The sequence below is a fragment of the Mytilus galloprovincialis genome, chromosome 13 (genome assembly GCF_965363235.1).
Source record: "Mytilus galloprovincialis chromosome 13, xbMytGall1.hap1.1, whole genome shotgun sequence".
NCBI lineage: Eukaryota > Metazoa > Mollusca > Bivalvia > Mytilida > Mytilidae > Mytilus > Mytilus galloprovincialis.
The window spans coordinates 19,281,199-19,309,068 of NC_134850.1; the positions used below are offsets into that span (position 1 = coordinate 19,281,199).

At 35.3% G+C, this 27,870-nt stretch overlaps 1 protein-coding gene across 2 annotated transcripts; it reads left to right on the forward strand.

The window, feature by feature from the left end:
* On the forward strand, positions 1–27,512 carry LOC143056758 (phospholipid scramblase 1-like). 2 transcript variants are annotated; one of them, XM_076229909.1, is made up of 6 exons: positions 1–145; positions 17,696–17,832; positions 18,742–18,819; positions 26,278–26,374; positions 26,709–26,767; positions 27,264–27,512. In XM_076229909.1, exons 2-6 carry the CDS (start codon positions 17,725–17,727, stop codon positions 27,312–27,314), a joined length of 393 nt encoding a protein of 130 aa, XP_076086024.1. In that variant the 5' UTR covers positions 1–145; positions 17,696–17,724; the 3' UTR covers positions 27,315–27,512. The 2 variants fall into 2 exon arrangements, with proteins under 2 accessions (XP_076086024.1, XP_076086025.1); XM_076229910.1 differs by lacking the exon at positions 17,696–17,832 and having other exon boundaries at positions 47–145.
* Positions 27,513–27,870: the final 358 nt, after the last annotated feature.

A 27,870-nucleotide genomic window follows, 5' to 3' on the forward strand; every position in this document is an offset into this window, starting at 1 on the left:
TTAGTTCCATATCCCATTGTTGTCAAGAATATTAAAATATGTATGTAATTTATTTCAGTACATCCCGGACAAGATGGGTCGCAGCCACCAGCATATACCAACCAACAACAACCATATACCAACCAACCACCAGCACTGCCACCAGGTTTGTTGTTAATATCTACACCGTTCTCTTGTCGTTCACTGGTAGTTCCTTTATCGGTCTCTTTAGACAATTAACCACCAAAGCACACTACTCCGTTCAGGAGAATAAAACAGTCATACAAATAACACGTGTATGCATACATGAAAACATATTATTTTTTTTTACATTGTTATGCGTATATTCTTCCTTTGTAATATAAATGTATGAAGTTAAAACATCGAACGATTTTTATTCATTGTAGTTAGAAAATGAAGAAAACAATTGCTACTTGAATTTCACTCAGTCTTTAAATTATTTTGATGACCTCAAATTGTCAATTTTCGTTGTGTTCGATATTGATTGCGAAATCACCCCTGCTGGTGCTCATAAAGTTTTATAACTTCGAATTGTCAGTGTTTGTTGTGTTCGATACTGGTATCGGAATCATCCCTGCCAGTGCTCATTATGGTTGAAGCTAAGAAATGTAGTTTATCTAAAGTGGAAAAATTCATTACAAGATGAATTATCAGTTAAACAATTGGGGTATCAAGCTTACACAACAACATGTGTATATGTCCCTTATACAAATGCATTAATCGTTCAAAATGGGGGTCCAACGCCCTCCCCCTCCCCTGAATCCGCCACTGTACTCGAGTAATTTAACCAGTCTTTGTTGTTGTATCGTTTGTATCACAGGGAGTACGTATGGACATCTTGCTATACAAATCCTTGTGGAAACCAAGTTGAATTTCTTGCGAAATATCACTGTATAAACAGTTACTATTTATGGCGTAAGGTAAAAAAGGTTGGCTTTATAATTATAAAAATTAGTAAAAGGAGTTAGGTATTTATTACTAGCCAAGTGTGTACAAAGGAATTAAGAATTAAAATAAATATTTGTGAAATAAGTTTTGTCCAGCGCTTTTACCAGGCAGAAGCTAGCGAACAATAGCTAGCGAACAATAAGCCAGCGAACAATAAGGCGATATATCGAGAAACCAAAAAACAGAATAAGACAACAACGGCCGTTAAATAAAAAAAATATTTAAAAAGGCAGAAAATCAGTTAAAATATAGCAATTTAAACTCAATTTTGAAATGGTTTTTATCCAATCTATTGATTTAACAAGTCGCATAACTTTTTAGGCTAATATTCAGTACCACAATAACTATGCATCTATCAACGGATTATTTGTAGGTGTAGGGCCACCTATGTACCCTCTTCAATTTAGAACGTATGTAAAAGTAGTCCTACCCTGTAAAATATAGCACCTATTATGTCATTGTTTAATCTAGAGCTCAAAATTTGAAAAAAATGTCAAAAAATTAGGAGGGTCGGCCTATTCCAGGGATTCTAGAGAAAAATAATGAGGGGTGTCACGGGGAATGACTATATAGGTCTTGTAGAGGAGAAACAGGCGCTTCTTTTGCACTAGGTATCGAAGGGCGCTATGTTCAAAAATCTGAAACTAGAGCTCAAAATTTGAAAAAAATGTCCAAAAAATGGGGGTAGGGTCGGCCTATTCCAGGAGTTCTAGAGAAAAATAATGAGGGGTGTCACGGAGTATAACTATATATGTCTTGTAGAAGAGAAACAGGCGCTTCTTTTGCGCTAGGTATCGAAGGGCGCTATGTTCAAAAATCTGAAACTAGAGCTCAAAATTTGAAAAAAATGTCAAAAAATTAGGGGGGTCGGCCTATTCCAGGGCTTCTAGAGAAAAATAATGAGGGGTGTCACGGGGTATGACTATATAGGTCTTGTAGAAGAGAAACAGGCGCTTCTTTTGCGCTAGGTATCGAAGGGCGCTATGTTCAAAAATCTGAAACTAGAGCTCAAAATTTGAAAAAAATGTCAAAAAATTAGGGGGGTCGGCCTATTCTAGGACTTCTAGAGAAAAATAATGAGGGGTGTCACGGGGAATGACTATATAGGTCTTGTAGAGGAGAAACAGGCGCTTCTTTTGCGCTAGGTATCGAAGGGCGCTATGTTCAAAAATCTGAAACTAGAGCTCAAAATTTGAAAAAAATGTCAAAAAATTAGGGGGTCGGCCTATTTTAGGACTTCTAGAGAAAAATAATGAGAGGTATCACGGGGAATGACTATATAGGTCTTGTAGAACAGAAACAGGCGCTTCTTTTGCACTAGGTATCGAAGGGCGCTATGTTCAAAAATCTGAAACTAGAGCTCAAAATTCGAAAAAAATGTCAAAAAAATGGGGGTAGGGTCGGCCTATTCCAGGAGTTCTAGAGAAAAATAATGAGGGGTGTCACGGGGTATGACTATATATGTCTTGTAGAAGAGAAACAGGCGCTTCTTTTGCGCTAGGTATCGAAGGGCGCTATGTTCAAAAATCTGAAACTAGAGCTCAAAATTTGACAAAAATGTCAAAAAATTAGGGGGGTCGGCCTATTCCAGGGCTTCTAGAGAAAAATAATGAGGGGTGTCACGGGAAATGACTATATAGGTCTTGTAGAAGAGAAACAGGCGCTTCTTTTGCACTAGGTATCGAAGGGCGCTATGTTCAAAAATCTGAAACTAGAGCTCAAAATTTGAAAAAAATGTCAAAAAAATAGGGGGGTCGGCCTATTCTAGGAGTTCTAGAGAAAAATAACGAGGGGTGTCACGGGGAATGACTATATAGGTCTTGTAGAAGAGAAACAGGCGCTTCTTTTGCACTAGGTATCGAAGGGCGCTATGTTCAAAAATCTGAAACTAGAGCTCAAAATTCGAAAAAAATGTCCAAAAAAAGGGGGTAGGGTCGGCCTATTCCAGGACTTCTAGAGAAAAATAATGAGGGGTGTCACGGGGTATGACTATATAGGTCTTGTAGAGGAGAAACAGGCGCTTCTTTTGCATTAGGTATCGAAGGGTGCTATGTTCAAAAATCTGAAACTAGAGCTCAAAATTCGAAAAAATGTCCAAAAAATGGGGGTAGGGTCGGCCTATTCCAGGAGTTCTAGAGAAAAAAAATGAGTGGTGTCACGGGGTATGACTATATAGGTCTTGTAGAAGAGAAACAGGCGCTTCTTTTGCGCTAGGTATCGAAGATTGCTATGTTCAAAAATCTGAAACTAGAGCTCAAAATTTGAAAAAAATGTCAAAAAATTAGGGGGGTCGGCCTATTCTAGGACTTCTAAAGAAAAATAATGAGGGGTGTCACGGGGTATGACTATATAGGTCTTGTAGAAGAGAAACAGGCGCTTCTTTTGCGCTAGGTATCGAAGGGCGCTATGTTCAAAAATCTGAAACTAGAGCTCAAAATTTGAAAAAAATGTCAAAAAAATAGGGGGGTCGGCCTATTCTAGGACTTTCAGAGAAAAATAATGAGGGGTGTCACGGGGAATGACTATATAGGTCTTGTAGAGGAGAAACAGGCGCTTCTTTTGCGCTAGGTATCGAAGGGCGCTATGTTCAAAAATCTGAAACTAGAGCTCAAAATTTGAAAAAAATGTCAAAAAATTAGGGGGGTCGGCCTATTCTAGGACTTCTAGAGAGAAATAATGAGGGGTGTCACGGGGTATGACTATATAGGTCTTGTAGAGGAGAAACAGGCGCTTCTTTTGCACTAGGTATCAAAGGGCGCTATGTTCAAAAATCTGAAACTAGAGCTCAAAATTCGAAAAAAATGTCCAAAAAATGGGGGTAGGGTCGGCCTATTCCAGGAGTTCTAGAGAAAAATAATGAGGGGTGTCACGGGGTATGACTATATAGGTCTTGTAGAGGAGAAACAGGCGCTTCTTTTGCGCTAGGTATCGAAGGGCGCTATGTTCAAAAATCTGAAACTAGAGCTCAAAATTTGAAAAAAATGTCAAAAAAATAGGGGGGTCTGCCTATTCTAGGAGTTGTAGAGAAAAATAATGAGGGGTGTCACGGGGAATGACTATATAGGTCTTGTAGAGGAGAAACAGGCGCTTCTTTTGCACTAGGTATCGAAGGGTGCTATGTTCAAAAATCTGAAACTAGAGCTCAAAATTCGAAAAAATGTCCAAAAAATGGGGGTAGGGTCGGCCTATTCCAGAAGTTCTAGAGAAAAATAATGAGTAGTGTCACGGGGTATGACTATATAGGTCTTGTAGAAGAGAAACAGGCGCTTCTTTTGCGCTAGGTATCGAAGATTGCTATGTTCAAAAATCTGAAACTAGAGCTCAAAATTTGAAAAAAATGTCAAAAAATTAGGGGGGTCGGCCTATTCTAGGACTTCTAGAGAAAAATAATGAGGGGTGTCACGGGGTATGACTATATAGGTCTTGTAGAAGAGAAACAGGCGCTTCTTTTGCGCTAGGTATCGAAGGGCGCTATGTTCAAAAATCTGAAACTAGAGCTCAAAATTTGAAAAAAATGTCAAAAAAATAGGGGGGTCGGCCTATTCTAGGACTTTCAGAGAAAAATAATGAGGGGTGTCACGGGGAATGACTATATAGGTCTTGTAGAGGAGAAACAGGCGCTTCTTTTGCGCTAGGTATCGAAGGGCGCTATGTTCAAAAATCTGAAACTAGAGCTAAAAATTTGAAAAAAATGTCAAAAAATTAGGGGGGTCGGCCTATTCTAGGACTTCTAGAGAGAAATAATGAGGGGTGTCACGGGGTATGACTATATAGGTCTTGTAGAGGAGAAACAGGCGCTTCTTTTGCACTAGGTATCAAAGGGCGCTATGTTCAAAAATCTGAAACTAGAGCTCAAAATTCGAAAAAAATGTCCAAAAAATGGGGGTAGGATCGGCCTATTCCAGGAGTTCTAGAGAAAAATAATGAGGGGTGTCACGGGGTATGACTATATAGGTCTTGTAGAGGAGAAACAGGCGCTTCTTTTGCGCTAGGTATCGAAGGGCGCTATGTTCAAAAATCTGAAACTAGAGCTCAAAATTTGAAAAAAATGTCAAAAAAATAGGGGGGTCTGCCTATTCTAGGAGTTGTAGAGAAAAATAATGAGGGGTGTCACAGGGAATGACTATATAGGTCTTGTAGAGGAGAAACAGGCGCTTCTTTTGCACTAGGTATCGAAGGGCGCTATGTTCAAAAATCTGAAACTAGAGCTCAAAATTCGAAAAAAATGTCCAAAAAATGGAGGTAGGGTCGGCCTATTCCAGGACTTCTAGAGAAAAATAATGAGGGGTGTCACGGGGTATGACTATATAGGTCTTGTAGAGGAGAAACAGGCGCTTCTTTTGCACTAGGTATCGAAGGGTGCTATGTTCAAAAATCTGAAACTAGAGCTCAAAATTTGAAAAAAATGTCAAAAAAATAGGGGGGTCTGCCTATTCTAGGAGTTGTAGAGAAAAATAATGAGGGGTGTCACGGGGAATGACTATATAGGTCTTGTAGAGGAGAAACAGGCGCTTCTTTTGCACTAGGTATCGAAGGGTGCTATGTTCAAAAATCTGAAACTAGAGCTCAAAATTCGAAAAAATGTCCAAAAAATGGGGGTAGGGTCGGCCTATTCCAGAAGTTCTAGAGAAAAATAATGAGTAGTGTCACGGGGTATGACTATATAGGTCTTGTAGAAGAGAAACAGGCGCTTCTTTTGCGCTAGGTATCGAAGATTGCTATGTTCAAAAATCTGAAACTAGAGCTCAAAATTTGAAAAAAATGTCAAAAAATTAGGGGGGTCGGCCTATTCTAGGACTTCTAGAGAAAAATAATGAGGGGTGTCACGGGGTATGACTATATAGGTCTTGTAGAAGAGAAACAGGCGCTTCTTTTGCGCTAGGTATCGAAGGGCGCTATGTTCAAAAATCTGAAACTAGAGCTCAAAATTTGAAAAAAATGTCAAAAAAATAGGGGGGTCGGCCTATTCTAGGACTTTCAGAGAAAAATAATGAGGGGTGTCACGGGGAATGACTATATAGGTCTTGTAGAGGAGAAACAGGCGCTTCTTTTGCGCTAGGTATCGAAGGGCGCTATGTTCAAAAATCTGAAACTAGAGCTAAAAATTTGAAAAAAATGTCAAAAAATTAGGGGGGTCGGCCTATTCTAGGACTTCTAGAGAGAAATAATGAGGGGTGTCACGGGGTATGACTATATAGGTCTTGTAGAGGAGAAACAGGCGCTTCTTTTGCACTAGGTATCAAAGGGCGCTATGTTCAAAAATCTGAAACTAGAGCTCAAAATTCGAAAAAAATGTCCAAAAAATGGGGGTAGGATCGGCCTATTCCAGGAGTTCTAGAGAAAAATAATGAGGGGTGTCACGGGGTATGACTATATAGGTCTTGTAGAGGAGAAACAGGCGCTTCTTTTGCGCTAGGTATCGAAGGGCGCTATGTTCAAAAATCTGAAACTAGAGCTCAAAATTTGAAAAAAATGTCAAAAAAATAGGGGGGTCTGCCTATTCTAGGAGTTGTAGAGAAAAATAATGAGGGGTGTCACAGGGAATGACTATATAGGTCTTGTAGAGGAGAAACAGGCGCTTCTTTTGCACTAGGTATCGAAGGGCGCTATGTTCAAAAATCTGAAACTAGAGCTCAAAATTCGAAAAAAATGTCCAAAAAATGGAGGTAGGGTCGGCCTATTCCAGGACTTCTAGAGAAAAATAATGAGGGGTGTCACGGGGTATGACTATATAGGTCTTGTAGAGGAGAAACAGGCGCTTCTTTTGCACTAGGTATCGAAGGGTGCTATGTTCAAAAATCTGAAACTAGAGCTCAAAATTCGAAAAAAAAAATGTCCAAAAATGGGGGTAGGGTTGGCCTATTCCAGGAGTTCTAGAGAAAAATACTGAGTGGTGTCACGGGGTATGACTATATAGATCTTGTAGAAGAGAAACAGGCGCTTCTTTTGCGCTAGGTATCGAAGATCGCTATGTTCAAAAATCTGAAACTAGAGCTCAAAATTTGAAAAAAATGTCAAAAAATTAGGGGGTCGGCCTATTCTAGGACTTCTAGAGAAAAATAATGAAGGGTGTTACGGGGTATGACTATATAGGTCTTGTAGAAGAGAAACAGGCGCTTCTTTTGCGCTAGGTATCGAAGGGCGCTATGTTCAAAAATCTGAAACTAGAGCTCAAAATTTGAAAAAAATGTCAAAAAATTAGGGGGTCACCCAGCAGCGGCATAACAAAAAAAAACTCATCATAAATACCAGACGCGCGTTTCGTCTACAAAAGACTCATTAGTGACGCTCGAATCAAAATAATGGTTGAAAGGCCAAAATAAAGGACGAAGTTGAAGATCATTGAGAACATAACATTCCTAGCAGTTTTGCCAAATACAGGTAAGACAGTTTATTCCTGGTGTAGAAAAACCTTAGTTTTTTTTCAAAAATTCAAAGCGGTGTTAATTTATAAGATTATATTAATGATAAGCCAAGTCAACACACAAGTGCCAACTACTGGGATGGTGATACCCTCGGGGAAATAAATCTTTACCAGCAGTGGCATCGACTCAGAGCTTGCATTTTAAGTTTTAACTCATCATAGATACCAGTATTTTAATTTTATATTTACGCCAGACGCGCGTTTCGTCTACAATATATCAGTGAATGTCCTGTGAAGGGAAAACAGGCGCATCGTTTGCGTAAGACTTCAAAAGGTGCTATGTTCAATTTTGTCGAAAGGAACCAAAAAAAAATAAAAACTCAACTGTCAGACAAGAACGCGAAAACCAAAAAAAAAAACCAACATATCAGAGTCAGTAAAAACTAATTTTCAAAATCTTGTCATATAAAGTCCTAATTTCCCCATCCGAATAACATGATAAAAGAGTTTGTAAAATGTGTTATGTAAATATTGATAAAAAGAATGCTGATTACTGGCTGATTTTCTTTTTCAAGGGTATGTCGAAAAGAAAACGACGAAGATGAAAGAACTTTAGTGCGAATACCAGCTGGTATATAACCTAAAGTTCTATATACACTTACATACTTAACAGACAGTCTACTTTTTATTCTTTCAAAAGTTTTTTTCATATCAGAGGTTTTGTACCAGATAACCAAAATCAGCAAAGAATACTGCATTGTTAAAAAAGTATGATAGTAAAACTACATACAGACCAGTTAACTTTATCAATGACAATACAAGCGCCACAACCTTAAAGACGGTATAAGTACCCTCGTGCATGTGCGGGTGTTGTCTGATAAAAATAGATGTACATGTATACACATGGAAAAAAGTATTTTGTAAAATGTGTTATGGAAATACTGATAAAAAAAATGCTGATTACTGGCTGATTTTCTTTTTCAAGGGTATGTCGAAAAGAAAACGACGAAGATAAAAAAAACTTTAGTGCGATTGCCAACTGGTATATAACCAAATTGGAATTGAAATTAAAAAAAACACTCTTTATTTTTTTATGATATAATTTGTTAAAATAGAACTAGTTAAACACTATTTAAATATCGTGATGAAATAAACAATGCCCTTCATCAGAAATGGTTGCTGCTACCTAAGCAACAAATTAGTCGATTTATGGCAGAAATCATAAGACGTTAAGTGGCGGTTGACCGTTTAAATGGAGACTGCGCACAAAGTGCTATTTCTTTGGCGTATAACGATTAACCATGATGTGAACAATCATCTTAAGATTAATTTTGAAATGTCTGACATTGTAAAGTTCGACTACAGTAAAAGTTGTAAAATGCAGTTTTTTGTACAAAAAAACACCTCATTTTGTTTTTAGAATTGTGGTTAGATAAATATTTTTTTTTTTCAAACATTTTTTGTTCGTTGAAATGCCAATGTTTTCATAAACTATGTTTCAATATTATTTTACAAATATTTTATCATATTCCATCCAAAATAAAGGCTGATTATTCAAGTTTTAAAAAATCAATATTTTGCAATACTTTTTTCCATGTGTATATATATATATATAAAAAAAAAGAAACATTACTTTGCTTTTTAAGTAAAATATATTTAATATATTAGTTTGTAATATTTTCACGATTAAAACTAATGACCTGAATAATCTATTCATGATCATTTAGTATTTTCTTTTAAATTCGAAGATAACTTTACGCCATTTTCCGATTTCAAACAAATACGCATTTTTTCAACCATTTACCTTTATAGAGCGAGATGGAACTGAGTTGTCCTTTTGATCATTAAATGTATCGAGCACTATTCAATGTCTCTAGAATGACTTTGAAAGGCGCTAAAGACTCGTCTTAGAGATACTGGTACAACATTTTAACGTCCCCGAGGTTGCAACTCACGTGAAACGAAGTTATGTGAAGATTGGCAAATCCGCATTATTTATCTCCGTAATCGATTTGGAGAAACTCATGGAAGAAACAAAAATAGGCTATATGCGCAAACAGTTTGTAACCGACTTCATCTGGGCAGCCTAAGAGCTCGTCGTTAGTTGAAGTGATCTATCCTTATGCAGAATCGAAGGATGTCGCGAGTTGAATGGAGAGGGTACGGATTCGATGACATAGACTAACATGGAGACTAATCCTTTTTACCGCTGAATCGAAATTCAACTTGACATTTATCGATGGCAGAGACATGGTCTGCCGCAGGTACAAGGCATGCTTTTTGATGCGTGCGTACAGGAAACAAATTGGCTTCAGGGTGGCGAATTAATGGTATGGGATGGATAACCTACCAGGAACGCCCCAATCTGACAATTAGTGAAGGAAACCTAAATGCAAAAGGGTATAGGAACGAAATTCTGGCTCCACTAGTTCTCCCGTTTCTCCGAAGGCATCGTTAAACTACATTTTAAACAGAAAACGCCCGTTGTAAACACATTTTAATGAATTTTGGAGAATAATCGCATTCGAGTGTTGCCGTGGCCAGTATTGTCTTCAGATTATCGCCAATGGGACATCTTTGGGACGAACTTGGACGACTCACCAAAAAGAGCCCAAATCCATCGGAAACGGTCATCCAACTTGAATAATACTTTTCAGGGAAAGTAACAACAGAAAGGGTCATTGATAAAAAGGACGATCAAGAATAGTTTCTTCAGATACTGGAACATGAATTACCACAATATCACCATCCTGAAACCTCTGAGGGCCATTTCGGATTCTGTAATGAAATGTTGGTTCATTCAAAAGCACGTATGAAACGGATATAAAATGGATGCAAATAAAATATGATGCAGCAATAAAAGAACGTGAAAATAAAATAATGAACAAGCTGGACAAGTATGACCACAAATTCAAACATGCAGAACCATTGATTTGTTAACTTCACGAAAATTAAACGGCAGCTGAGATCCAGGTGATGAATGTTTGGTAAGCAAAACAAGAAGAACAAGAAAGAGAAATTGAATAGATTCACGGAGTGAGATGTGTTGAGACAAACTAGAGTAGATATTGAAACCTTAAAAATGGAGGGTAATACGTTGCATCATACTCATACCTCTCGTAAATACCACACACATGGCGTTTACTATGTGCCGCACTCAATGTAATGTCACGTCACTTTGACATCTTTCTATGATTAATACATCTCTCACATAGTTAAGAAGTCCTTTATTTCTATTTTAAGAAAGGAAAAGTAATACAAAGCTAAAAGCCATTTGTTCCGGAAATGAACGAGCACTTACAAGACTTTAGAAGAATTTTGGATACATAACTGGATAGTTTCGATATAAAAATTGAGAAATTTTAGATTCATACTCACAAAAAATGACATTTATATAGGTCATCATGATAAAATTGCAGAAGATTCCTCTTATAAAAAGGTGGTGGAAGAGATTTAGCATACAAATCCGTAAATGTTCGTTAAGATTAAGAAATCCGTCAAATTATATTTTTTTTATTCAATCCTCACAATCATCTAGTTATAACTTACCCGTCAATACTATCGTTTTTTTAAGATAGCCATGTTACTGCCTCTAATACACCAATACATATCATAATTTCACCTACAGACAATGTGTACCCGCAAGTCACTCCTCTCAATAGCACCGGCACGCAAATTAAATTGATGCACGTCGACATCTCTTGTTTAATAGAATGCAGCATATATTCATAGTAGTTACTCTGATTTATCAGAGAAAACCGCTGAATCATTGGTTACAAGTAGTAACCTTTACATTCTCATAACCTTTACAGTCTTGGAGAATCATCAAGAATATAGACCTTCTAGAGATGTTAGTTTAATCATAGTTATTTCGGAAACAAGTTATTATGAGTTAAATTACTAGTAATCATACCCCTTTCTACTTTTATTGTGCGAGTGCTGCTCTTTTTTTGAAGCTAACAAGTTGTCTTTTACGTGCAAGTGGTATGGCTCTCTTTTAACACGTGATCAGTCGCGTATCCTTCCGACAGACTATCGTTGTTCCAGAAGATAATACTCGCAAATGGTGTGAATGAAGAGCCGAAAATTTGGTCCCTGAAATTGTCTCCCAGAAACGGAGATGGAACCACGAACCTTTGTGTTTGAAAATAGAGGTTGTGACTCCATGTCTTATTGTTTGAACCAAGAAATAAATGACTGAGAATACCTTTCCATTCCTCCAAGAGATCATTTACATCACCCCAATTATACGATTATAGATGCGATACGCGGTATTCAGAAGTTCGGGAACCCTGTTTTTCCTCATTGTTAAAATTCTGGAATTGGTAATCACGCGGAACTGACCCTGCTGTATAATTAGTATGTCTGCATACAAGTTACACTTCACCTTATTATCTTTCATATTTCTTATAAGTTGCGGCCACATGTCCTAAGTCGGTCTCTGTTTGGTGGTGTTTTTGTTGGTTAAGAGATCATCTAAAGTACCAATCACGCAAGTGCGAATATATTTGGCTTTAAAGTATTAGTTCATCTTCCCCATCATGGTATGATCTCAGTGATCGAGAAAAACTCGAGTTTCCTCAAATCTTACGGGATCGATAGAGTAGACATCAACGCAGTGTATTATTATACATAGTACTTTGATCTCTTTGTTGTTGAATTCGGTAATCTTTTCCGTCCATAGTTTTATGAAAATGCTTGACTTGAATATGGAATGAAAAGCAACCTGGATCATCACAACTTCTTGGTCTTGGGCGGCACTTAGTCATATTGGCAAGTAAAACATAAATGATGCGAAGAATAAACGTGAATTCTTTATTCTGTTGAAACAGAACTGTAATCCAAGTTTCACTCAAACGAACAACGATCAAGCATCGTTTCTCGAATTTACGTCGAAATATTTTATCCGTTTAACAAACTTTTCTATAGAGACACCTAGACCGATTTGTACTTTTGTGAAGATGAGGTTTGTTAAACGGCTGACTAGATGAAGTCGGTTATATAGTGCATAGTTAACAACCTATGTTCTTTAACTCACATAGTTGCAAGTCGTTGTATTCTTATGTTGAGCATCGACTGCTTATTTGCAATAGGCGAGTGACTTATTTCAAAAAGACGCTTAGTTAACAACCCTAATGGACCCATCTTACGCACGGCTGTATTATATATACACATGGAAAAAAGTATTGCAGCACCTTGATCTTTTAAAACTTGAAAAATCAGCCTCTTTTTTTGGATGAAATATAATAAAATATGTGTAGGATATTATTGAAACATAGTTTATGATAACATTGGCAACCACAATTTTAATAACAAAATGTAGTGTTTTTTGTACAAAAAATGCATTTTTCAACTTTTACTGTAGTCGAACTTTACAATGTCAGGTATTTCAAAATTAATCTTCAGATGACTGTTCGCATCATGGTTGGTCGTTATACCTCAAAGAATTAGTACTTTGTGCGCAGCCTCCAATCAAACGAATTACCGCATCTCAACGTCTTTTGATTCCTGCCATGAATCGGCTAATATGTTGTTAAGGTAGCAGCAACCATTTCTGATGAAGGGCATTGTTTATTTCATGATGTGTTTGAACTGGTGTGTCCTTTTGTGCACTTTCCGCCCAATAGTGTCCCAAATATGCTCGATATGGTTCAAATCCGGGCTACGATCTGGCCAAGGAAGATGAACCGAATTCCATTTGAACATTGGATCTTCCTCCACGATGCTAATTTCCAATTTTGGCGAGCTCTGCACTACATTTGATACGGATAACTGTGTGTCTGTTCGTAAGCAAACGTCCCTGAAATGGTCTTATCGCACAATAACCAGTAGAGATGATTCAATCTCGAACAATTATTGTCAAAAGGCTCCTGTATGCCCACCTCTCTCTTTTCAGGATTGTATTGTATGCAATGGGTTTCTTTCTGACTAAGCTTCATCATGCTTGATTTTCCCTAGCAGGTGGCATAGGGGGTCTTTTTGATCTCGGATAGTCTTTTATATCGTGTATTGCCTAATTTGTATTCTCTAAACGACTTATATTCGAAAAGTGATGAACGACAATACGTGCAATTGTCACAGCGACATTCCTGCCTCTCTCATGCTGATAATCTGCCATCTTGCTGCTGTTATGAGTTGTGGAGGACCTATTTCAAGGTGTCAATCACATAACTTTATAAACTTGGTTATTTAAAGTGTTGAAAACAATGAGGATGAAACACATGTTTTGCTGTGTACGGGTACAGGAGCTGCATGTGCAGATAAGAACTTATCGAGTCGATAATTATTGATCAAACTCAGGTGATATTTAAATAGTGTTTAACTAGTTCTATTTTAACAAATTATATCATAAAAAAATAAAGAGTGTTTTTTAATTTCAATTCCAATTTGGTTATATACCAGCTGCCATTCGCACTAACGTTCTTTTTATCTTCGTCGTTTTCTTTTCGACATACCCTTGAAAAAGAAAATCAGCCAGTAATCAGCATTTTTTTATCAGTATTTACATAACACATTTTACAAACTCTTTTATCATGTTATTCGGATGGGGAAATTATGACTTTATATGACAAGAAATTGCAAATTAGTCTTTGCTGACTATGATATGTTTTTTTTTGGTTTTCGTGTTCTTGTCTGACAGTTGAGTTTTTCATTAAAAGTTTTTAGTTCCTTTCGACAAAATTGAACATAGCATTATTCTTACTACATTTGTATAAACTTCAAGATTATAATTATTTTTTTTAAAACCGGTTTTTTTCTAAAGTGAATATTGATCAATATTTTCGAAGGGTTAAATATTTCTCAGTGATGTCCTGCCATGGCTTTGTTTAAATTTGTTTGTTAGCTTTTTGTTCATGAATTTTTGTCTCTAATATTTAATTAACTATGCATTTGTATTCAGATATTGCAGATCAAATATATTCGTTCATTGTGTAATCATACGTTTTTTGATTGAGTTAAGTCTACCAATTGATATTTTATCGTGTGTTTTTCTATGTTGTGATGTTATGCTATTGTTTCAGAAAAAGGGAGAAGGTTTGGATCCATTAAAACGTTTAATCCCGCTGCAAATGTTTGCACCTGTCCTAAGTCAGGAATCTGATGTACAGTAGTTGTCGTTTGTTTATGTAATATATACGTGTTTCTCGTTTCTCGTTTTGCTGATATAGATTAGACCGTTGGTTTTCCCGTTTGAATGGTTTTACACTAGTAATGTTGGGGCTCTTTATAGCTTGTTGTTCGGTGTGAGCCAAGGCTCCGTGTTGAAGGCCGTACTTTAACCTATAATGGTTTACTTTTAAAATTGTTATTTGGATGGAGAGTTGTCTCATTGGCACTCACACCACATCTTCCTTTTTCTATAGCACCCTTTAAAGTCTTACGCAAACGATGCGCCTGTTTTCCCTTCACAGGACATTCACTGATATATTGTAGACGAAATGCGCGTCTGGCGTAAATATAAAATTTAAATACTGGTATCTATGATGAGTTAAAACTTAAAATGCAACCACTGAGTCGACGCCATTGCTGGTAGAGATTTATTTCCCCGAGGGTATCACCAGCCCAGTAGTCAGCACTTGTGTTGACTTGGCTTATCATTGATATAATCTTATAAATTAACACCGTTTTGAATTTTTGAAAAAACTAAGGTTTTTCTACACCAGGAATAGACTGCCTTACCTGTATTTTGCAAAACTACTAGGAATGTTATGTTCTCAATGTTCTTCAACTTCGTCCTTTATTTTGGCCTTTCAATCATTATTTTGATTCGAGCGTCACTAATGAGTCTTTGTAGATGAAACGCGCGTCTGGTATTTATGATGAGTTTTTTTGTGTTATGCCGCTACTGGATGACCCCCCTAATTTTTTGCCTTTTTTTAAATTTTGAGCTCTAGTTTCAGATTTTTGAACAAAGTGCCCTTCGATACCTAGCGCAAAAGAAGCGCCTGTTTCTCCTCTACAAGACCTATATAGTCATTCCCCGTGACACCCCTCATTATTTTTCTCTAGAAGTCCTAGAATAGGCCGACCCCCCTAATTTTTTGACATTTTTTTCAAATTTTGAGCTCTAGTTTCAGATTTTTGAACATAGCGCCCTTCCATACCTAGTGCAAAAGAAGCGCCTGTTTCTCCTCTACAAGACCTATATAGTCATACCCCGTGACACCCCTCATTATTTTTCTCTAGAAGTCCTAGAAAAGGCCGACCCCCCTAATTTTTTGACATTTTTTTCAAATTTTGAGCTCTAGTTTCAGATTTTTGAACATAGCACCCTTCGATACCTAGCGCAAAAGAAGCGCCTGTTTCTCCTCTACAAGACCTATATAGTCATTCCCCGTGACACCCCTCATTATTTTTCTCTAGAAGCCCTAGAATAGGCCGACCCCCCTAATTTTTTGACATTTTTTTCAAATTTTGAGCTCTAGTTTCAGATTTTTGAACATAGCGCCCTTCGATACCTAGCGCAAAAGAAGCGCCTGTTTCTTTTCTACAAGACCTATATAGTCATTCTCCGTGACACCCCTCATTATTTTTCTCTAGAAGCCCTAGAATAGGCCGACCCCCCTATTTTTTGACATTTTTTTCAAATTTTGAGCTCTAGTTTCAGATTTTTGAACATAGCGCCCTTCGATACCTAGCGCAAAAGAAGCGCCTGTTTCTTTTCTACAAGACCTATATAGTCATTCTCCGTGACACCCCTCATTATTTTTCTCTAGAATTCCTGGAATAGGCCGACCCTACCCCCATTTTTTGGACATTTTTTTCGAATTTTGAGCTCTAGTTTCAGATTTTTGAACATAGCGCCCTTTGATACCTAGTGCAAAAGAAGCGCCTGTTTCTCCTCTACAAGACCTATATAGTCATACCCCGTGACACCCCTCATTATTTTTCTCTAGAAGTCCTAGAATAGGCCGACCCCCTAATTTTTTGACATTTTTTTCAAATTTTGAGCTCTAGTTTCAGATTTTTGAACATAGCGCCCTTCGATACCTAGCGCAAAAGAAGCGCCTGTTTCTCCTCTACAAGACCTATATAGTCATTTCCCGTGACACCCCTCATTATTTTTCTCTAGAATCCCTGGAATAGGCCGACCCTCCTAATTTTTTGACATTTTTTTCAAATTTTGAGCTCTAGATTAAACAATGACATAAAAGGTGCTATATTTTACAGGGTAGGACTACTTTTACATACGTTCTAAATTTAAGAGGGTGCATAGGTGGCCCTACACCTACAAATAATCCGTTGATAGATGCATAGTTATTGTGGTACTGAATATTAGCCTAAAAAGTTATGCGACTTGTTAAATCAATAGATTGGATAAAAACCATTTCAAAATTGAGTTTAAATTGCTATATTTTAACTGATTTTCTGCCTTTTTAAATATTTTTTTATTTAACGGCCGTTGTTGTCTTATTCTGTTTTTTGGTTTCTCGATATATCGCCTTATTGTTCGCTGGCTTATTGTTCGCTAGCTATTGTTCGCTAGCTTCTGCCTGGTAGCGCTTTTAACTGTTTGATCACTTGTTTTAAATATTCTATTTGAAGTATAAAGGATTTAAATTGGACTGTGGTATTATAAATGGACTTTAAGTTTAACATGATCTAACATGATGTTTACATTAAAATTACAATGACGTATTCGCATTTAAATTTGATTTTATAATTATAATCATTGTTTCTTGTAATGGATAGTTTACCTTGAAAAATCTCTTATGGGCCAACTAATTTATTGTTGTGGTGTAAATACAGTCATTGTTTTCCCCTGTTAGTCTTTGATAGATTTGCAATTTTCAAAAAAATTGGCAGTTTATTTATAAATGTTTCATACAAATAAGTACACTTAATTAGTAAAGGTTAGAAAAAGCATGGGTATTGACATCTTTTGAATATTTGTGTTGTTCAGAAGCCGATTTAGGAAGAAAGACGAGAGAGCCCGGGCAGTCAGTGCACCTTCCCTTATAAAATTTCTGGATCTACCACTGTTGCTCGGGGCGGATTTAGAGGTCTTTCCAGGAGACACCCCCCATTTTTGTGAGAGAAAAAAAATGGTTGATTATATAGGGAATCACTGAAGCATGACTGGAGGGGGCTCCCTCAGTCTGAAGCATTCAGTGCCCCCTCAATCGTTATACAATTTATGAATCCACCAGTGTTGCTCATCTCGTGTCAATGTTAGAAGGTTGATCACATAATGTGGAAGTGCTTCACATAATGTGGAAGTGCTTCACCTAATTTGGAAGTGCTTCACATAATGTGGAAGTGCTTTGGAACACATAATGTGGAAGTGCTTCACATAAATTGTGTCCTATTCAGTCTGAGTGACTGACATTTGTGTAGAACTTTATTTCTGTATCTCTGAATAGATTTGTTTCCTTATTTCAGGATTACCACAAGCCAACCAACAACAATGGATGCCGGCTGTAGGTGCTTCCGCAGGCTGTCCGTCCGGCCTGGAATATTTAACACAGATTGACTCAGTTATTATCAAACAGCAAGTGGATTTAATTGAAGGTATTATGGTTCGTTTCGATTATAAATTCAAAAAATATTTTTGATAACTCATATACAATGCAGTAAACATTTAAAACAAAATTGCTGAGCAGAAAGCAATGCTTACACTTATCCGTTTTCTACAAAAGTAGACTTTTTATTTGTCAGTTACGGTACTAGAATTGAAATATAACGTCAAGTAGTTACAAAAATTTAGTATATTGTTCATAACTTTTCGAGGACAGTACCAATATATAAATTTATTACTTAAAGTATTTTCACAAAAATTGTCTGTTATAGTCTCATGTAAAAGAGGGGCGAAATATACCAAAGGGACATTCAAACTTCTATGTCCAAAACAAACGGACAATGCCATGGCCAAAAAAGAAAAAAGTTTAGCAGACAAACAATAGTACACAAAACACAACATAGTTAACAAAGGACTAAGCAACACAAACTACACCATAACTGAGAGCTAGTGATCTCAAGTTCCCCGGAAGGGTAAGCAGATTAGTTTCCACGTCATGTTGCTCATGTTATCACAGTTGGGAACATAGTTTAGGATTGTAGTTACGATATTAAGAACATATCAGTAATCATCGATGACACGAATATTCCATAACGTAAAATTTAAAATGTCTTAGAAATATTTTATGATGTCAACTTTCCTGCTGACAGAACTTCCTGTTTGACTATACCTGAAACCTTTATTATAAGCAATTAAATTATGCTACAATATGTGTTCATGTGTTTATATCCTTTATTTCATCAGGAACAGTACAATGTTGTATTTTTTGTCCAAGTGGCAATGAAATTAAAGTATACTTCTCTCATTATAAAGGATTGCAAAGAAGTTCAATTCCATGACACGGTTTAATATCTCGAATGCATTTTCTAGCAAAATAATAATATTTTATTTATGCTGTTTTTCTTTGTAGCCTTTGTTGGCTGGGAGCAGGCAAACAAATATCAAATTACCAACAATCAAAACCAACAGATCTATTTTGCTGCTGAGGGTAAGCTTTATTTCTAATTATTGTTTTGCTAAAGTATGTATTCCCTTTTTAACATTGTCTTGTTGACCTTACACTAACTATTATTTGAAAAATAGAACATGTGATACATGTTTAATAACCAATGAGACAACTCTCCACCCACCAGGTGACACAGTAATGAACTGTAGGACATCGTATGGCCTTCAACAATGAATAAATATTTACCGCATGGAAAGCTTTAAAAGACTTCGAAATGTAAAACAATTTATCATAACACGTACACAACAACAAACGAAAAGCTTTATTGGCAACTAAGTAATTGTTCATTATTGTGAGAGAATAGTACAGAATAGACAGAGACGGGGTTGTCTTTGATGCTCAAGTCACATTAGGTGGAATCGCAACGACAGCTACCCGGGAAAATATTGGTCGTTCAGTGGTCTATACTTACATGTACATTCACTTCATTTAAACTCTGGTGGATAGTTGTCTCCTTGACAATCACATCACATCTCTTTTTATATTTAAGTGTTTTGCAAGTACTAGTACATATTTAAGAGAGGCATAAGATGCCTAAGGATATTCAATTTATAATTCGAAAACTAAATGACAATGTCATGGCAAAAAACAAAACAAAACACAACATAAAAAAACTAATGATTTCAGCAAGATGAACCAATATGTAACATTGTCATAATCAAGAATTATAAGTTTGTGAAGCTCGCTGGCAGTGGGAAAGCCAGTGACATTGAAGAGCTCCTTCCGGTGGTCACGCGGGAAAGGGGAGATAATCTAAAAATATCGAGGTGGCGCTGTAACCAGCGTGTAAACAAAAACATAGCCTGTGCTTCAGACAATAAATTTATTAAAACAACAAAACATCCATCAGTATTTGAGGTTAATTTTTCATTAGAATAGATTTTGTCACACGACTGCCAAAATAGGTATTAAAATAAGTGCTGCGTTACTGAAATATGATAAATCAAAGACGTCCTCCGTAGATTTCCAAAAAACCGCGGGTAATCCCCCTGTTTGCTAGGAACTGACACAAATGCATCCTAAAGCTTTTCATTGGTCGAGATATAAATAAATGTGACCCAGAAACATATGGGCACATGACTATGTATAGGATTCCCCGTCACTCTGAGTCTTGTTTACATTTTCAAATTTTCAAATATTTTATTGGACAAAGCACATATGATACAATGCGTATTCCAAGATACAAACACATTAAACATGACAATTTATGCAAATACAACATAAAGAAACATTTCAAGTACTAATTATATATATAATATCACAGTATTACTCAGTATTATACTTATGGTAGACCAACTGACATTAGATTTTTATTACGAAGTTCAAAAGCTTGACAAATAATTACATATTTGTCTGGTGTCAACCAGATTTACTGGGTTAAGTAAATAAATCGTTGATTTAATATCATCATCATTATTAAGGTTATTGAAAATATCAAACTTCTCTCGAAGGTCTTTATATAGAGGACAATATAAAAGAAAATGAACTTCATCTTCCACTTTATCTTTACAAAGTTTGCAGTATCTTTCACTTGCTAAAATTTTTGGTTTGCTATATCTCCCAGTTTCAATTGCAAGTGAATGTGCACTTATTCTAATTTTTGTAAGCAGTGATCTATCATATTTCTTAATATCAAATCTTAAGTAAGCTTTTAAGTCAAAAGATGAGCACATTTTACTATAAAATCTTAGTTTACCTGTGTTATTAGATTTGATATGCTGAAGTTGACCCAAAACCTTGCATTTATAAAAGTTTTTTAGTGAGTCCTCAAACACATTATGTGATATTTGAAGTGAATCAAAGTTGATTAACTTTTTTAGTTTATGTAATGATTGTACCCAGCAAGAGCTCTTTTGTGTATACAATTTTTTATCTTCAATGAATGCAGATTTTAATAAATCAAATTTTGGGTTGTTTCCAACTTCAATGTCAGTTAATCTAGCATAGTATTTAAACATTAGTTTATATGATATAAAACACACTGGATATAGTTTAAGTTCTGTACGTAAAGCTAAATTGGAAGCCTTACCATGAACACCATGAATATTTTTCATAATCATATTCTGAACCTTTTCAAATGGCAGTTTATCAGCAGTGTCAAGATTTATATTAAAATCTGAGATCCAAATTTCAGATCCATAAGTCATAATTGGTGAAATTAATGAGTTGAAAAGTCTTACCCATTTTTCCACTGCAATACAATTAGAATATGGTAATTTTGATTTCAAGGCGAAATATGCCTTACGTGCTTTATCAGCAAGATTTTCAGCTGCTATATTAAGTTTACCTCTATTGTTGAAGACTATACCTAAGTATTTATATTCTTTAGCAGATTCTAATGGTTGGGGACCAAAATAAAAATAATGTTTATCTAATAAAGATCTATTTTTACTATTTGATAAAATCATTATTTGGGTTTTCTTGGTGTTCACATTTACATAATAAATACTTCAACCGGAGGTCAAAATTCAACACTTTTCTAACGTTTTTGGAGTTATTTCGGCGCAAAATTAAGCCAATTATGTCATATTTAACAGTTTTTAACCACGAAACTGATTGATACAATGAAGGGTGATGATGTTTCCAGGATTTTAAATATATTTTACTTAAAAATGATGATGGGTTGAAGGCTTTACACCGTCACTTGTTGATGTTTTTCATGTTGCTCAGACTGCTCAAACTCCTCGCAGTATTACATTTTCTGTAGTTATCTAATTATGCTGCAATGTGTAACAGATGTATGTAGTACATTGAAACTAGGTTAATATATGAACGAATTTGTCCATATAAATGACTTCAGTTGTCTGGAAGTACCCCCTTTTTTCCCAACTTTTCAAAAATTTCAGCAAGGGGTAAGTCAAAAGTTATTCTCTGGATAAAAATCCTACGCATGTGCAAAGTGTAAGCACTCAGTTAATCTTTGTTTTAAGCCATTTTTTGTAGGGTAATGGTTAGTCATTCTTTGATTCAGTAAATATTAATCTGAAATCAACTTGTCAATTTAAAAAAGTACCAATCAACAAATATTAATCTGATGCATCTATAATTTTCACTTGATTTTTAGTATTTGTTCTTGTTGTTTATATAAAAAAAACTAAGCAAGTTGGAAGTTGACACTCGCACATGTTTATAACTTGATGTCTGTCCTGTCCTTATCATGCATATCAAGCAACATGGTGTACACTAACCATTCATGTTTGAGTGTGTCTGGGCCGTGGGGCATGTTTAACTCTTGAGAACTTGAGATTAACATTCAATAGGAATGCACAATGCCTAGTACATGTACATCCAATTCTTAATACATGTCAGAGCTATATGACCATTTAAAGCATTAACAAAATGCTGTATCACTTCTAAGGTCTACTTTGAAATTGGCATATGAAAGTCTCACTCTGATTTTGGGGATTGTGTTATGTTGCATTGATATTAATGCTTGACCCAGATTTTTATTTTACACCAATCTACAAAAAAACAAAGCTTGGACACAGGATCTATAGTTTAATCAGAATCATACCATTCCTATATCTGTGTGCTGATTTTTATGCAAAATAATACTTTTTCACACATTTTTCTCCATTCTCAAAAAGCACACAATTGCAATAATTTGCAAAATCATGTGATAACATATAGGAAAAGGGCACCAGGACATCTCATTCCTAATACTACACAAGGAGCAGGATCTACTTACTCTTCCAGAACACCTGATATCAATTAATGTATGTTGTGGGTTCAAGTTGCTCAGTTTTCTTTTTTCTAATTTGAATATTAGTTTAGACTTTTCATCAAAAAAGTATAAAAAAAGAGAGACTACTGAAAATGATTTATTTAGGTGCAGGCGTTACCACACTTCAGAAAAACAGTGAAAAGTCGTCATGATAGACCATTTGAGAGACCTCAAGGATACCTCACTATGTCTAGGAGAACTGAACGATTTTAAAACCTTTCTATTTCAGTCCTTCACACCTAATCAATCATTAAAGACCATCAAGTTTACTTTTTATATCTTTGATTTTTTTTTTATGTCTCAAATACTACAGTACATACATGTATATGCCTGATATCAGTGACGGATCCAGAACTTTTTCTAGGGGGCTGCTGACTGACTTAAGAGGGGCCCGCTCCAGTGATTCCCTATTTAATCAACCACAAAAGGGGACCCCTAATGAATATGCTAGCTTTGCATCTATGAATCTCAGGTTTTTCAATGACAATAAGTTTTATTGTATTGCAACAGCATTATTGTCTCATGTACATTTACCCCACGTTATCAATATAAAATGGTTGAGTGTTTCACATTGTATATTTAAAAATATAAAAATGTTTAGAAATAAACGTTTATTAAATGATAAATAAATACAGTCATAAAAATAATGTTAAAATGAAACATACATATAAAATATTTTAAATAATTTAAGAGTATTATTGTTAAAAAGTCCAAGTTAAAAGTAAAATCAAGTCAAATAGTCCTCTGTCCCATACATGTAAATCCTCAAAATAGAAATCCTGCTCTTCTTATTCCTATTGTTATCTGAAAATATATAATATATGCAGATGATATTATCAAATGAAAATAATTTCGAACTTTTCTACAGTTGTTATATGAAATTATAATATATTTTAATTGTCTACAAATTTCTATGTGGTCCAAGAATGAGAAGGTTCACATTTAAATTGGAATTGAATGTTTTTTATTTGAATTTTACTAATGGAAAACTAATCAGACGTGAATAATTGCCAATGAGACAACTATCCCAAAATACTCATTTGGAGTGGATATATAGGCATTTTTTATGCTACATGTAAACATGAGAAAATCTCATAATGTATATACTATGATTGTTTTCAGATGTTTGTTATCATTTCATTTAAATTGAAATCCTTCTTATTTTAATCTTAAATAATCAAAAGTAGGTTTATATGATTCAACAAAAATAAAGAAATTATTTTAGAATTTTGATGTAAATAATTGATATATTTTTAATGACTTTATATTATATGTCAAAGAAGGAGGTGGGGGATGTTGCAGGGGTCCTGATCCCAAAATCCCGGGCTAAAAACATGATCTTCTGAGGTCCCAAATTTAAAAAAAAAAAATCACGAAAGAAAATCCTGAGCTTAAAAACACCCAATCCAAATGTCCCGAAAAAGTCCTGCCCTCCATCAAAAAAAGTTAATAATCATATACAGCAACACAAATTTTCTATTTATGTATTCATTTACTTCAATATCTTAAATCCATCAACATAATAACATATCAATCTTTTTAATAGGTATATTAAATAATGTTTAAATAAAGTATTACTTAATATGCAACATTAAATTATCTTACATGTATCTGTTATTTAAAAGGTAACTTTTCATTCAATCATTCATATCTTAAATTCATCATACCAGTTATAGATATTAAATGTATCCACCACCAATAAAACCTGGCCACAACACCTAGCCAATACTGAATGTGGCAATAAAATTCAACAATAAATCACATAATTTGTTGTTTTTTTTTGCATGGAAGGAGGGACAGAATTTATACTGTCCTACCGGTTAATATTTCATATACCTGAAATCTTTAAAAGATATTTTACATAGATATAGGAAGATGTGGTGTTAGTGCCAATGAGACAACTCTCCATCCAAATAACAAATTATAAAAGTAAATAAACCATTATAGGTCAATGTACGGCCTTCAACACGGAGCCTTGGCTCACACCGAACAACAAGCTAAAAAGGGCCCTAAAATTACTACTGTTAAACCATTCAAATGGGAAATGCCTATATGCACTATTCAGCAAAAATAATAGTACTGTTGTTCAAATAAACAAGGGTCTGGATGGGGTGTTTTCCATTACTTTATCATTTATTCTTTACGCTCATTTGTCTCTATTTTTTTTTATACTTTTTGTCCATCATTTCTCTTTTCTCAATATATAAATTAGCACATCAATAGTTCAAATAATTATGACGTCTGGCTAGGATATTTTATAATTTTTTTCTGCGATGCGTAGGAAGGCGCCCCAGATAAAAAATAAAATAGCCTTGTCAGACGTCATATTATTTTGACTAGCATGTCATTTACTCTATTCCTTATTACAGTCAATTTTCATTATTTTTTGTTTCTTTAGTCACAGTTCTCCAATTTTTTTTACACTTTTAGCCATAGTTCCCAGTGGCGGATACAGGGATAGGGTTCCGGGATTGGAATCTCCCCTTTTTATGGACAATCAATGCATTTGAAAGGCGACATTTAGTTGAACCCCCCTTTATCCTGGGTAGGGAACCCTCTTTTAAAAATGGCTGTATCCACCCCTGGTTCCCTATTTTGAGAACCCTCACCCTGTACTATCTGTAAGAAATGATGGATAGAGGTTTAGAATAAAATTAAACTATACTTATGTAGTTGTTATATTTTTCCTATAATTTTATTTTGTTTATGTTTTTTGTCACACACTTTTTTGGCACAAATAATAATATAAAACCATTTAATTAACCTTTATACAATTCGAGACAACCAAACAAATTAATTTGGGGATGGTCGGCGGGCGGGCAGGCGGGCGGGCGGGCGGGCGGCAATCAAATGTTGTCCGTGCATTAACTCATGAACCATTCAACCAAAGCTTTTAAAATTTTAATATGGTGTTCCTAACAACTAAATGAAGGTCAAGTTCAATTTGACTTTTACCGTTCAGGAGTTATGGTTCTTTAAAGATTGAAAAATGGCGTTTAGAGTCGTGTCCGTGCATTTACGCATGAACTGTTCATCCAAAGCTTCCCAAATTTTAATATGTTGTTACTGGTGACAAAATGGAGGTCAAGTTCAATAATGACGATTTTGACTTATACCGTTCAGGAGTTATGGTTCTTGAAAGATTGAAAAATGGTGTTTCCAGTTGTGTCCGTGCATTTTCTCATGAACCATTCAACCAAAGCTTTTCAAATTTTAATATGTTGTTACTGATGACAAAATAGAGGTCAAGTTCAATAATGATGATTTTGACTTTTACCGTTCAGTGGTTATGGTTCTTGAAAGATCGTAAAATGGTGTTTCCAGTCGTGTCTGTGCATTTTCTCATGAACCATTCAACCAAAGCTTTTCAAATTTTAATATGTTGTTACTGATGACAAAATAGAGGTCAAGTTAAATAATGACGATTTTGACTCTTACCGTTCAGGAGTTATGGTTCTTGAAAGATCCTAAAATGGTGTTTCCATTCACGTTGTTGCATTTACTCACGAACCATTCAATCTAAGCTTTTCAAATTTTAATATGTTGATACTGATGACAAAATAGAGGTCAAATTTGATATTGACAATTTTCACTTTCACCAATCATCAGTAATGGTTCTTGTGATATTGCCAGGACACAAATAAATGCTAATAAATCCGGTTTGCTGTCGTTGTGACAGCCTCTTGTTACATTTTTGTTAATCTTTTATTATCTAGCTTAAGAATGCAGAAGAAACAGCAGACCTTGGAAAGATTTCGAAAAAACCAGGCATGGCAGAAATATTTACTGATGAAAATACATTCGGAGCTAACTGTAAGTACCTTTAAAAGCGCGTATGAATTTCCAGTATTCTATGCCCCTTAGGAAATTGAGCATATATTTGTGTCCACCCACCAACTGGTTCTTATATAGATGTTTTTGTATTGTAGTCTTTATATTCTAATATTTACACGATGTTTATAAAAATGAACAGGTATTTAGTTTCAAAGCCTTGATGGAAATTATTGTCGGGCTTGACTTATTTTAATGAATCTAAAAGATTAAGTAACGGTATTAAGATTCAAACAAAATTTCGAAGTATTCATCAACTTACTTTCTTACATATTCAGTGTATATATTATATTATATTGTTATATTGTACTTGCAGTTCCCATGAATCTTGATGTAAAAGCAAAGGTATGTGTTTTGGGAGCAGTTTTCTTGATTGTAAGTTTTGTTTTTTTTTAATTTCGCCGAAGATTTTTCAAACGAGACGAAAAAAGATAGGAAATTATACATAAACAATGAACAAAACCAAGCAGATGTGATAGGATTGTCAATGATGCAACTATCCAGGTCCACCACAGTTGAAATGAAGTGGATGCAAGAAATCATGGGCCTTCAACAATGAGAAAACCGATACCTTAAAGTCGTCTACGGAAAGCCCCAACATGAAAAAATGTAAAACAATTCAAACAAGAATGTGTCCATAGTACACGGATGCCCCACTCGCACTATCATTTTACATGTTCACTGGACCGTGAAATTGGGACCAATACTTTAATTTGGCATTAAAATTAGAAAATCATAATATCATAGGGAACATGTATACTAAGTTTGAAGTCGATTGTTTCAAAGTTTCAATTCTTGAATCTATGATGAGTTTATATGTATATATATATTTAATTATAAAAAAAACTAAATGTAATAATTCTTGTTACAGGATTTCATGTTCTTTGAAGGAGCTGGTAACAAATTGATGAGCTATAATTAGAATCAAAAGTGAAAGTGAAAAGACTCTTATGTCATACTCTGTAACGCTGCTTCTTTGATAACATTTTCATTTGTCTGAAGAAGAAAAAATGTACAGAAAAAGTCAAGTTGTATTTAATATATTTATTTTGAACTAGTGCTTCATATGTATTATGTAAAATGAATACTCCGCTGTTCCAATAAATTCCATTGGTTAGAATGAATCGTTTTGTTTGTCTCCGCCGAAGGGTGTAATAAGTGTTGCTCTTGTCCGTCTGTACGTACGTCTGTACCTATAAAAGCGTATGTCCCAAAATTGGTTTACGTTCTCGTCGTGAGTTTGTCTCAACCATATGCAATATTATGATATGAAACCTATCCACAATTATAGATTTTCGTTGTTTATCTTAACGAGATTGATTTGCTCGCTTGGGCCGATAACTTGAGATGACCAATGATTATCTGTTTATCGCTATTTTACCCATGACGATGTTGTCAATTTCATTAGCAACGCCACGTGGCTCCTTAGTTTCTAGCGATAATTTTCCATCTCAAGCGAGTAGCATGATATGAAAAAT

Bases quoted from the DNA above. Each gene is read 5' to 3' on its own strand.
- LOC143056758 (XM_076229909.1), top strand. From the start codon at position 17,725: ATGCCGGCTGTAGGTGCTTCCGCAGGCTGTCCGTCCGGCCTGGAATAT. The intron at 18,820-26,277 runs GTAAGCTTTATT...TTTATTATCTAG, and splicing joins GATCTATTTTGCTGCTGAGG to CTTAAGAATGCAGAAGAAAC. The intron at 26,768-27,263 runs GTAAGTTTTGTT...TTCTTGTTACAG, and splicing joins TGGGAGCAGTTTTCTTGATT to GATTTCATGTTCTTTGAAGG.